Source organism: Malurus melanocephalus, unplaced genomic scaffold (genome assembly GCF_030028575.1).
Source record: "Malurus melanocephalus ecotype Western Australia unplaced genomic scaffold, MMel_1.1 scaffold_123, whole genome shotgun sequence".
NCBI lineage: Eukaryota > Metazoa > Chordata > Aves > Passeriformes > Maluridae > Malurus > Malurus melanocephalus.
Genome location: NW_026623355.1, coordinates 125464 through 137586, shown reverse-complemented (window position 1 = coordinate 137586; position 12123 = coordinate 125464). Strand labels below are relative to the sequence as shown.

Genomic DNA, 12123 nt, shown 5'->3' with positions numbered 1-12123 from the left:
AAAGAGCTAAGGAAAAAGGTGGGGGTGGGGTGGTGAAATCAGCCAAACTGCTGTATTTGCATGCTACTAATTCTTTCTTTGGTTCCCTTCTCTTCAGCATGGSTAAGCTCTTCCGTGGCCATCAGCCCCTGCAGCTGGGTGGAGTTAAGAGGACTTTGCCTTACCGTGACTCACAAAGGCACTTCAGAGGGTTCGTGGGCTGCATACGCAAYGTCATTGTTGATAGCAAGGTAGGGSCACTAAGTTTTGAGTTTACTGCTGATCACTGTAGGCACCTGATGTGATGGCTTTCTTCAACCTTTTCCAGGTCTATGATTTAGAGCACCCTGCAGAGTCCCTGAACAGTGTTCCTGGCTGTGCCTTTACAGATGAAATGTGTCAGAGTGGTGGGATGGCCTCCTGTGGCACCCATGGCAAGTGCATTAGTGGCTGGGATTTCTTTCACTGTGACTGTTCCCCAGGATATGCTGGATCAGCATGTGAAAAAGGTACTGCAAGTTCTGGGGAGAAATTTATGTGAGGATCTGTGGGAACAGCATCAGATATAACATTCTAGTGTTCAAAATCGTACTGCCATGATTTTGAACTGAGAAGAATAATAAGACTCTGGAAATGATTCCGATCTGCAAAGATTCAAAGATCCTTCTAACTCTTGTTAAATAAAGATAACATCACAGATGAGGGCTGCATTGAGAGCTGCTTTATTTTGCAGGAAGGGAGATGGTCAGACAGCTCATTTTGTCCTTTTTATCACCATCTCATTTCTCGGCAGTGAGAAGTGAAATATTCTSCATTGTGCTTTTTTCCTCTGCTCATGCTGATCACAAAATGAAGTTTAATGAACATGTGGGCATAACCCTCTTGTTACCTTCAAGCCCCATTTTCCATTTGTAAAATGACGATAATTGCATTTGCATCTGTCATTAGAATGAATTACAAGTTATGCAATGCCCCTGGACCACAGCAGTGGGTGTATGTGGGGGCAGATTACCAGGCTGTTATCCTGTACAAAAYCAGCATGAAACATGTATCAGAGAACAAAAGCTTCCCTTGGTGAATAATGAAAACCTCAGAGATGTGGTMAGAAAGTGGAAAATTTTAGCACCATTCAAAAAGTAAGGAAATAAAATAATTTAACTCCTAGTAGCTCACACTCGTGTTCAGAATACAGGGGATATACACTTGAAGTTGGCTCTGTCCCCTCTATCTTAAAACCTTCATCAGCCAAGCAGAAATGATGAGTGACAATTTGTTGAGACTTTACCTCCCTCTAGGTTGATCATAACAGTCTGTAAGTGCACCAGTGTCCCATAACTCTGGGGGCTTTTGTTGGAAGAGAATTATCGCTCTCAGTCCTGTAGCTTGAGTGAGCTACAGGTGAAGATGAGCAGCTGGAAAGGAGTGYTTGTAAGGTGGTGTTGGATCAATGTGTTGGAATTAATGAACAGGACAGTGGTGCATTACACGTATCCTTTCAGCTCCATGCGCTTACTTTTCCTTCTTGTATACAGAACAATAATACCCTACACAGGCAGCCAAACCCTCTCTTYTTTCTCCATCTGCAACACAGGACTWAAAATGTGTGACAGTCATTTGCTCAGTGGAAGCTGTGTCTCTCCAATGAGGGGGAGGATTGTAACTGGCATGGTCCAGGCCTGGAGCATTCACTGTTGAAGATGTTTATAATGAACCACAGAATTGCTTAATACAGTTCAGCTATTTGTAGTATGTTTTCCAGACAGAGGATACTGGTTTATAAACATCTGCCTGGATTCAAATCTTACTTTGTTTTGCATTATTTTGAGATGCTGGTTCACAAACCCAGCTGCCGTAATAGTTCTACCCCTCATTAATATGGGACAAACCAAGAGCTCAGAAAGTAATTGCTCAAAATCCCTAAGTCATATCCTGATGTAACAGAAAAACTTTGATTGGTACCAACTTCTTCTGATATGTTGGGCTGCAAAATGCTGGTGTGCAGCTGGTGCTTTATGAATGGCTGTGACATGCTCAGAGCAAGGAGCAGACAGCAGGTGACAGGAGTCACTGAAGTGTCCCAGGAAAACCCACGCCTGCCCATCAACAGCTGCAGAGATAGTGAACAAGAGAGAACYGGGTTAGGAAGAATAATGTGAGGGSGRAAAAAGCTAGAGGAGAAAAGAAAACATGCTTCAATAAGGGAAAGAGAGAAGACAGTGAGAGGAAAAGGGAGTGCAGAAAGTWTCTCTTGATCACTTGATATTTCATGTTCTGGGAACCAAACTAAATACCCCAGGGTGAGCAGGGTACTCTTTGGAAGTTTACTTGCATGACACAGACCTCAAATGAGCTGTTAGTGACCCAGCATCCTTTTGGTCTGTTAACTAACTTGAACCATCTCTTTATTTTGTGAAAAGAAACTTCTATTTTTCAATTAAGCTTGGCCCAAAACAGATCTAGGATTGCTRTCAGACTGAAAAAGSTGACTTCTCTGCAAGASCATCAGGACCTGGATAGTTTAGTGSTGTTTGATTTCCACAGAAGTGTGCARTGCAACTTGATCAAACTCTCTGATGGACCTTGGATTCCTCAAAGTGATAGGGAAACAATTAATTTCAGCACATTATCYCTAGTTAAAATCTTAAACATTTACTTAATCTCCCATTGTAATTAAAACCCCCCTGTGCCTTCCCTGTGGCTTTCTCTTGTGCCAACTGAAATGGGAAGTAAAGCACATATTTTCTAACCATGGGCATTTTAACTACTAAAAGAAACATATGATTCTCTTTCTTTTTCTTGTTTGGTTGGGTTCTGGGGAGATTGTTTGTTTTTTCTGTTTTGTTTTTTTTCAGATTAACACAAGCTAATTTGCTGGAAAACATATTTCAGAGGTTTTTCTAAATTATTTGGGCACAGTGTAGGAATGATTGGGTAGAACATACAGCTTTCAACAGGCAGACTGCTAGAGATACTATCTAATTGGCTCTTTCATGCCTAAATTTGGGATCCTTGATTCATTGGTTTTCAATTAATGCCCTTCGAAGCAGGGCAGAGGTTGCTTTCCATGRTGTTTCATTATATTGCCAAAATTCCTCTGACATTTAGAGCTAGTAAATTCTCAAAGAGCAGAAATCTGAGAGATAAGCCATTTCTGAGATTTTCACTTTGATTTTGTGTGCTGTGTTTAGTTCTTCCGGAATGGGCTTTTGGAAGGGACAGCTGGATCCATTAYGAGCCAAGAAGCATCCTCAGCACTCGCAGCACTCGGATCCAGCTGATGGTGCGCACCCGGATCTCCCACAGCACCCTTCTCAGCTTGGCCTCTGCAGATGGGAACGGACACCTCCGGCTGGAGGTGAGCACGGCTCTTCTGTTGGAGGGCTCCTAATTTGCTGTCAAGTGCCATAGTAAGAGAAAAAGATGCAGTTTCTGATTAAGGACACCTGTTCCATAATGTAATGAAGAGCAAGAATTTTCCATRTGAGGGTAGCAACTCTCATTTGTGTTGTCTTTCTCAGTATTACTCTCTCGTGGCATAAATTCTAGTTTTTTCACTGCCTGCAAAATGCCCATGTGATACATTTCGGTGAGGAAGATTGTTATGTCCTGTTTTTCCCCTTTTCTTCTATCTGTCCTTGTCTGTAAAACTTRTAAATGTCTAAAACATTTTTGTTGCTGTTGAAAAAAGCTGTCTGGACTRTATTAGCTAGAGGGAGGCTAGTTATTCTAATTGAAATAGGAGGGTTAGCTGGGAAGATTTAGAGGTAAATATCAGTAGGGAGAAGACTGATTGAAGACTTCTAACTTCCTTAGTTCATGTGAGTTAGAAGAGTGGCCTGTAAAGAAAAAGAGTTGGTAATTCCTGCATCTGCAGTTTTCTTGTGGTAGMTTTTATCTGGGAATAGAGCACTTAAAAACAAGAGTGCCATTTCCATTTTAAAAACTCACATCCATTTCTTGAGGCAAGACTGTGTAATAACATTTAGAAGTTCATTTCTGTWATTAAAGTCTTTATCATTTTCCTCTAGGTGGTTGAGGGTTTCTTTAGYGTTAACTTCAGTTTGGGGGACAAAAATCACTCTTTGAGGATGAGGACATTACGTATAAACAATGGCCAGTGGGTTCTTCTGACCATGGAGCGCTACAACAATGAATTCACCCTGCGTGTTAATGGTGGTGGAGGTGATCAAGAAGTCACCTCTGTCTTGGGTATGAATAGATGGTTTGAAATGGATTGGGCAAGCATCGTGCTCGGAAACCGCCTTCCCAGTCATTCAGAGAGTGATTTCCAAGGTAAGTGATGGGATGGATTCCTAAAATGCCTGAAAGTAGCATCTTTGAGTGTATTAGAGAGTCTAAATAGGTAACAATTCCCATATAGACTACTATGCCCCTCCTTTACTAGGGAATTCAATGTTCAACTATTTGCCATTGTATCTGGTTCTAGTGAAGAAGTGAGATTTCCTGAAAATATTGAAAAATAGCATTTCAGTTTTTTGTTTCATAGAATCAGAGAATGGGCTGGAAGAGATCTTAAAGATTGTCTAGCTCCAAATGCCCTGTCTTGGGCAGGGACACTTCCACTAGATCATTCCAAAGGCCTCAAGCAGTGTACTGATGGTGTGATCTTCACTCCTGTTTTGCCTTGGAAGGGTTTAAGGAACAGACAAAGCAACTCCTGGCAGGAGGAGAAAGAATTGCAAGGCAATTTGTGGTTCTTTCTCCATTTCCTGGGGGGGAGTACTGAGATTTTGAGATTGTGACTCAACAAGAAGACAGCTTTTTCCATTCTGTTGCTTCTTATTCAGCCTGACTTTTAAGAGTGTACCTTAAATTTAGATTAATTTAGTAGAGTTTTTCTGGTTCTTAGTATAGTTCTWCTGAACTGTGGTATTGGTACAACACCAATACTGGAGAACTATTTTAAATCTGGCCAGACTGACCAGAGCACAATAGACACATATTCTGTAGTGCAGACAATCTCCTTCTAAAATAAAATGGATAAGGACTATGAGGATATTTTTAATGATGTTTTAAGTTTTCTACAATGCTGTAAGTTCTCCTGCTTATGTGCTGGGGGCAAGGCTTGAAGTGGGGAAGTAGCTAACTGAATGCACTTCTCTGTGTTCTTCTCTGCTTTGATGCAGGTTGTATGCGTGATGTCCAGCTGGACGGTCAGCCGCTCCTCGTGGAAGGAAGAAGCACAGAGTATGGATTAATTCTGAGGAGACAAGGAGTCACCATGGGATGCCATTCCAGTGCCTGCAGCAGCCAGCCCTGTTACAGCCCCTTYCTCTGTGTAGACCTGTGGAGAAAATATGAATGCCGGTACATGAAGCTTTTGTTTTCATCTGGGGATGGCTGGGAGGCTCCTTCTTTCCAACTTTGACCAAGCAACTGGCTTCAAACAATGAAATTCCCTGTGGCTGCTGCCCAGAGAGGGTTATTCCAAAGAGAAATCCTTGTCTCCATGTCATCTCCTATCATGGACTAGACTTGCCTTTTTCTGCAAGTCTGATGTGTAATCTAATTACTCTGCCATTTTTTCCATGGCAAGAAGATCACAGGCCAGTGAGAAAGTGAGATGTCCTTTGWTAAAAGGTGGATTGCAAAAGCTTTGGTCTGTCCTCTGTATGARAATACTAATATATTCTTAGAGTGTGTGTATACACACAGATATATACATATATGTATATGTATATAAAAGATACATGTTTTTACACATATAGGTATACCAATATTGCAAATACAATACATATTTACATATATTTCCTGTAAAGAGGTAGAAATTAATCATAATTTGTATGAAACARTGAGACTTTCAAAGTTAGATTGTCACAAAACTGGATTCTAAAATTGGCTTCCCAAGGTCAGAGCCAAAGCCCAACAGCTGTTGTCCTACACAGTTAGTTTCTTGGAGAAGATCCACTTTTTAAAGAAAATTTTAAAAATATTTATTAAAATAGGCAAATCAAAATACAGTCATTTCTGTTAAAAAAGCCTCCTCCCAGGACTGGGAGGAGGAGCCACTTTAATTCTTGGAATTCAGACACTATTTGGCACTTCTGAAGTCTGTGATTCTTTGTTAGAAGAGGCTGTGAGATGGTTTTAAGTGTGCCTTGGGACAGTCCTTTCTTTAAGCTGCTTGTGAGAGAACAATATGAAGTCTTGTCAATTTTTTCAGTAGAATTTCTTCTTTGGCTTGCAGAAATAAGGTCTGTGACCTAACACTATAGCTCCAGGGCCTCTCCAATTACATGTGAGAATAGATCAATCCTAAAAGACAAGACGGGTCATTCTGAGGAGATCATGGCATTTCTCCSCAGGGTCCAAAGGAAGGTTACAAAGCTTATACCAAGTGCTTGCTAGCCCTTTTCCYACTGGTCTCAGCTATCCATTTTCTTTTGGGGCTTTGACCAGATGTAGAAAAAAGGCTGGTCAGAAGGAGATGGTCCCCTTACTAAGGAAGGAGTGAAGCTCTTCTGCGCGTCTTTTGGATCAGGAAACCAGATTGTGTGTCCACGTTATCATAAGTCTACTAGCTCACTAAGTTAGAATTTCCATGTATTTCAAACTTTCAATGTGGATTTGTGGTTTGTTTGAAAATAATTAAAATTTGCTTTAAAGAAACAGCAACAAACCACACAAAACAACACAGAGCTCCAGATACTTTGTTTGCCTATAAGTTATCATCTGCTTTGCTTGTTCAGGTGCCCAGCTGGGAAAGTAGAAGTGACTGACACCCTTACAGGGCTCAGACACTGCACCTCATCTGCTTGTGGACCCTGGACYTGTAGGAATGGGGGTACCTGTGTGGTTCAATCCCAAGACAAGACTATCTGCCAGTGCCCCGAAGGTTACAAGGGAAGATGGTGTGAAATTAGCCAGGTGAAGGCTGGAAGACCTGTTGGACTCAGCTCTGGCTCTATTCTGGCAATCAGCATGTGCCTCCTTGTCTTCCTAGGTAGGAGATCATGTACCTTTTYCCCTTATTTCTAATCTTGTATCTTGTTCCACTGAATTAAGCCTGCTTTACCTTTGRGTGTTGTGATCAGTGTTTCACCTGTTCTGGAGATCACTATTTGAAGATGCTAAGTGACAGACAACAGCACATAGTTGCAGTTTACTTGCTTTGATGCCAGTTCAAGCAAGTTTAGGGCTTTTCTATTMCAGAGTCACTTACTTTCAATCCTTCTTAAGTAAGAGTTTTCCATCTTTGTGTGCAACTCTGTGTACAGCCAGATGCATTTGAAACTCCTACCTGCCCTGAGCCCTTAGATTTGTAATAGGTAGGACCTRTAGCTGTATATGCTCTTCACATACTAGAAAGATATCTTCTAGAAAGTTTATTATCTAAACAGAGAAGYCTCACTAAGAGTGTGGGGCAAAGAGAGATGTTCACAGTGTGTCCATTTTCAGGTGCACTTTGGCTGAAAAGTTAGTAACACCATAAAMCAGTTCTTGTTGATAAATTGCACACACAGAATAGCAAAGATTCTATGATTATATTACACTTGTAACCTTCATTAAAACAGTGGTTTACTTACTTTGGGTATCTTATTTACTCAGGATTGGTGAAAGGCCAGAGATTGGCCAAAATGCCTTCTATTTAAATGGATTCCTTTAGGTAAGTAAAATACCCTTTTAATGAAGTTTATGATGTAATATACATAGATTATTCTTTACATCCATTAATTTTAGTTGTTTATATATTAACAATACTCATTTCTTACCTGCAAATTTAGCTGTCAAATTAAGAATTGATTTAATATCTCAGGAATCATATAACTACTTGTTTATCATGCTTCATACTTCATCATATGTAATATAACAAATATGTTCTTTATTTCTTCCAGCACTCTTGGTTTCCTACACAGTGTGGAGTCAGTGGGGAAGTTCAGGGTTTCGGAAAGGAGGAATTTACCACATTCCTGAAGAGCGTGAAAGCTGGGAGGATGTTAGAGAAAAYGTCTTCAATTATAATGAAGAAGGAGGTGGAGAACGTGACCAGGTATGGTGCAGCTTCAATCCAGTATTTGCAAAACCAACCTCTTCTCACTTTCCTTTCCTAGACCTTTTAGTTAACTTATTCTCATTATCAAATTGGCCTTTTTTTGTTTTTTAAACTTGAAGTTCCCTTAAGTGGGAGGCTTCTATTTCAACCCAGTCTGTATCTTTCATGATGCTGGCCACGTGTGGTCACTTTCAAGGGGGCTGCTCTGGACACATTGTTGCTTTGGCTGAAAACTAYCATTACACGGAAGGATTTGGTATTACCTGAACTTAGTCCTCYGAGTTAGGCATTCTCTTTTCTTCAGCTTGTAGAAAACTCACAGAATTCCGTATTATGTTGCCTTGTGTTGYAAAACATTTTTTGAATCTATTTCCTTTTGAGCTGTTTCTGTCTGATATTTGCATTCCTTTTGTTTCCAGAATGCTTACGATATAGATGAACTGAAGAAACCTCTCCGTAACATTCCCCACTCCTCCTCGCGAGCAGCTGCTCCACACTCCAGGACACCAACTGGCCCAAAGAGAGACTCACTCCCAAAACAWGCACATCAAAAACAATCAATATCAGCTGTTACCAGCATCCCAGACTTCAAGGAATACGTTTCTCAAATCMTACGGGATGCAGACAATGATCTAAAGAGTCTTCCAGCTGACACTATTCATTTTTACTGCTCGGAAGGGCAATGCTCTCTAGCAGGGAGCCTTAGTTCGTTAGATTCCATCAGTGGTGATGAAGACCTAAATTATGATTGCCTCCAGGAGTGGGGGTCAAAGTTTGAGAAACTTAAAGAACTCTATGTGGTCTCAAATGAAAATTTGTAGCCAGAGTTAAAGGAACTGGACACATTGTCATGACATATGGACACTACTTTTAAAAATACCCTTTTTTATATGTAAATTACATTAAGTAACTTCTGTGATGCAACTTTTTAGTTAAAATAGCATGATATACTCACTTTTCCCAGGAGTGACATTCTGAATGATCTTTTTTATATGCACTGTACAAAGTTRTTTCATTACTTAAGTGCAAAGACTTTTAAAGCATTAATTTTCTTAAAAACTTTGGAATGCAGGATATCTATAGCATAGTATTATRATATCCTTTTTTATTTGTGTAGACCACAGTGACTTACTAGAATTATCCTGGATGCAAGAACTTGAATTATTTTCTCCTTAGTATGAATATGAAACCTATCAGGTGGGTAACAAGGTGTTGGGCATTCTTTTTTTTTTTTTAAAGTGAATTAATTTTAGACTGTGAAATAATTATTACCAATGTTAAATATAAAACATTCTAAATTTCTGGTTTCTTGACAGCTTTTRTTGTATCCTCCTAAACTCTGCTCTTCCATGTCATGACATACACCACCTCACATGCTGCCCAAATCTGTGGGACTTTTTCTGTCCGCCCCTTTTTCTAATTACCTGTAATGGGGGGAAAACAGTAGAAAGATCCCATCTGTGAACATGACTTTGTGACAATTTTACATTCTCAAAGGCAGTTGTGAGACCTGGAAAAAGTTCCTTCTCTGTAAACTTTTATGTCCAACTTTGCTTTTCACATGGAATACTTCTTTGAAGTGTGAAGCTGGAAAATAGAAGRGCTGATGGCAGGTGTGAAGACAAGAAAGAAGGGCATCCAGGCAAAAGCTGGAACTCAATTCTTTCAATCAGGATAGTCATTGTGAAAACCGGGATCCTCTAAACAGAAAGCATGGGAAACCTAGCCTCTATTCCTTTGCCTCCTCCTACTCCCGTGCTCCAAAAAATGATTGGTTTTAGCATGGAAAAAGGGAATCAGAAGCTCCTGAAATCTGACATTGGCTTGAACACTCACRTTTGTGACCATGGGTAAATCACCTTGTTCTCTCCCTTTCTCTCTTAACCTCTCTGAAGTGGGGCAGCTCCCAATGCATGGGGTGATGTGTAGATATTAACAGATGCTTACAGAGTGCTTGTAAGCTCTGAAATGCCAAGGGTTTTTTAAATGTTTTCAGCTCAGTGGGGTTTTTTAATTACCATGACACTTGACATTTGTTTTTTATTATTGAAGTCTTGACACTTGTTTTGGTTTATATATAATGTTTTAAAATTAGATCTTTGATTACTCTTCAACATTTTCCTTGGCATAAAGAATGCAAATGTAAAATAGTTTTGTACCTAGAAGTAAGATTTTGATACTATTAGAACAAATAGTTTACATTGAAAATTGATTGAACAAAAATACCATGTAAACTGAATAAAACAAACTGCATTAATTTAATAAAATTATTTGTATCAAYGACACTAAATTAGCAATATTTATTAGAAAGATTTGGAGAACGAGTCAGCATGAGTCACTCCTTCATGCCAAAGCCTCACATATCTGGGCACTGATTATTCTTACAAAGTCATAAAAACCAAATATAGTGGGTATATTAACATATRGCTACATCTTGATTAATGTAAATTTTTCCTCCTTTCTCAAGATGTATGTGTAGTATGGTAAGAAACTACAACATTTCTTACACCAGGGGACATTACATATGTTGTTGCTGCAAATGAAAACTGCTGAASCATGGAACTTGAATAAGGTGACTTTTCAAAGTGTTGAATCCTTACAACATTTTCATGAAGGGCATATACATTTTTATTGCTCTTTATTAAGTTGCCTCTTCTGAGCTTGCTATCAAGCAAAGCATGGCATAAGTATTGGTAAACTGTCTCTTCCAAAAGAGACGAATATGAACAATGTGCCAAAAAACATCCCAACAAGCTATGATCTCCCCRAGGATTATTTTGTAATCCATATTCTGAAATGGAACATTTTATATATGGATGCATTAAACAATAACTCAGGAAAGCCGAAGCAGTAGTCAACTTTTTCTCTTAAATAAGTGAACACACAAAACAATATACATGACAGAAGATAAATTGCATTGAACTCAGGACATGTAATGGACTTCACAGAAGATGAGAAAGAAGAACTTTATCTCGTTGAGTCACTTATAACAAAATGCAGAATGCTTATAGCTGACAGCCATACATGACAGCCCCAGAAGTCACACAATTTGTCTGACAGCATTGTTCAAACACTTCTTGAACTGCCAGGCTTGGTGCTGTGACTACTTCCCTGGGGAGCCTGTTCCACTGTCCAACCATCCTCTGGATGAAAAACTTTTCTCTAGTACTGCCAACCTCCTGTGTAGCCTTTGTGAACTCTTCTCTTGGCAAAATGTTAGAGAAATTCAGCCAAATTACTGAAAWAGATAAAAACTTCTGCTAGTCATCCTGCTTCTCCCCAGGATATGAATGTTCGAAGAACAGGGATACCTGAAAAGCTTGAGAACCAGCTCCTGGCTAGTTAYGCTTGAGACAGTGGCATGGTCAGACATGAACTAKGCAAATAYTGGCACCTTAATAACAGTGGAAGTRGTTWGCACTGAAAAATAGTGCTTCAGCCACTTCATTCTTAAGAAGGACATGGAGATGCTGGAGCAAGTCCAGAGGAGAGCCATGAAGTTCGTAAGAGGACTGGAGCATCCCCACTACAAAGACAGGCTGAGAAAGYTGGAGCTGTTAAGCCTGGAGAAGAGAAGGTTGTGTGGAGACATCAYAGCAGCCTTTCAGAATCAGAAGGGAGCCTACAGTGGAGAAGGATTCTTTRTCAGGARCTGTAGTGATAGCATAAGGAGGAGTGTGCACAAAGGGAAAGAGGGRAAATTCAGGTTAAATAYTCGGAAAAATTCTTTACTGTGTGCAGAAAAGCCACACTGAAATGCCAGTGTCCACAAAGCAWACAGAGGAGTCCTGCAACTTYATTCGAATAGAGGGAGMGAGTCCACTAGGCCATTCCCCTGTGGGGTCTCTTTCGAAGTTTCAGAGGACACATCCTTCTTTTATCCTAAACTCCCGACCACATGTTGCTCTCTTCCCCTCCCCACTGGCTGACATACTAGGAAGTACTATGTTCTAGTACAGCCTTCCTGAACAATCTACCACACACTCCCCCTTGAACACGGAYCATTTTCTCCCGGAGTTTAGAAGTCCAGGCTATCTGGATTTTGCAACAGACTTTGCACAGACTCATTTCTCCTATTACCTTAAAGTTTAGGCGTTTAGAACCGCTTGGGTTCTGTAATGAACCCAGGT

The 12123-nt window shown here is 40.0% G+C and overlaps 1 protein-coding gene across 1 annotated transcript in view; it reads left to right on the top strand.

The window, feature by feature from the left end:
- Positions 1-10044, top strand: part of LOC130576005 (neural-cadherin-like) — a 39494-nt gene extending 29450 nt beyond the window's left edge. The window contains exons 25-32 of the mRNA XM_057370328.1: positions 44-230; positions 308-488; positions 3168-3334; positions 4008-4272; positions 5127-5307; positions 6690-6943; positions 7836-7990; positions 8413-10044. Of these exons, the coding sequence (XP_057226311.1) occupies positions 44-230; positions 308-488; positions 3168-3334; positions 4008-4272; positions 5127-5307; positions 6690-6943; positions 7836-7990; positions 8413-8814 (1792 nt within the window). The 3' untranslated portion in view covers positions 8815-10044. The remainder of the gene's footprint in view (positions 1-43; positions 231-307; positions 489-3167; positions 3335-4007; positions 4273-5126; positions 5308-6689; positions 6944-7835; positions 7991-8412) is intronic.
- Positions 10045-12123: the final 2079 nt, after the last annotated feature.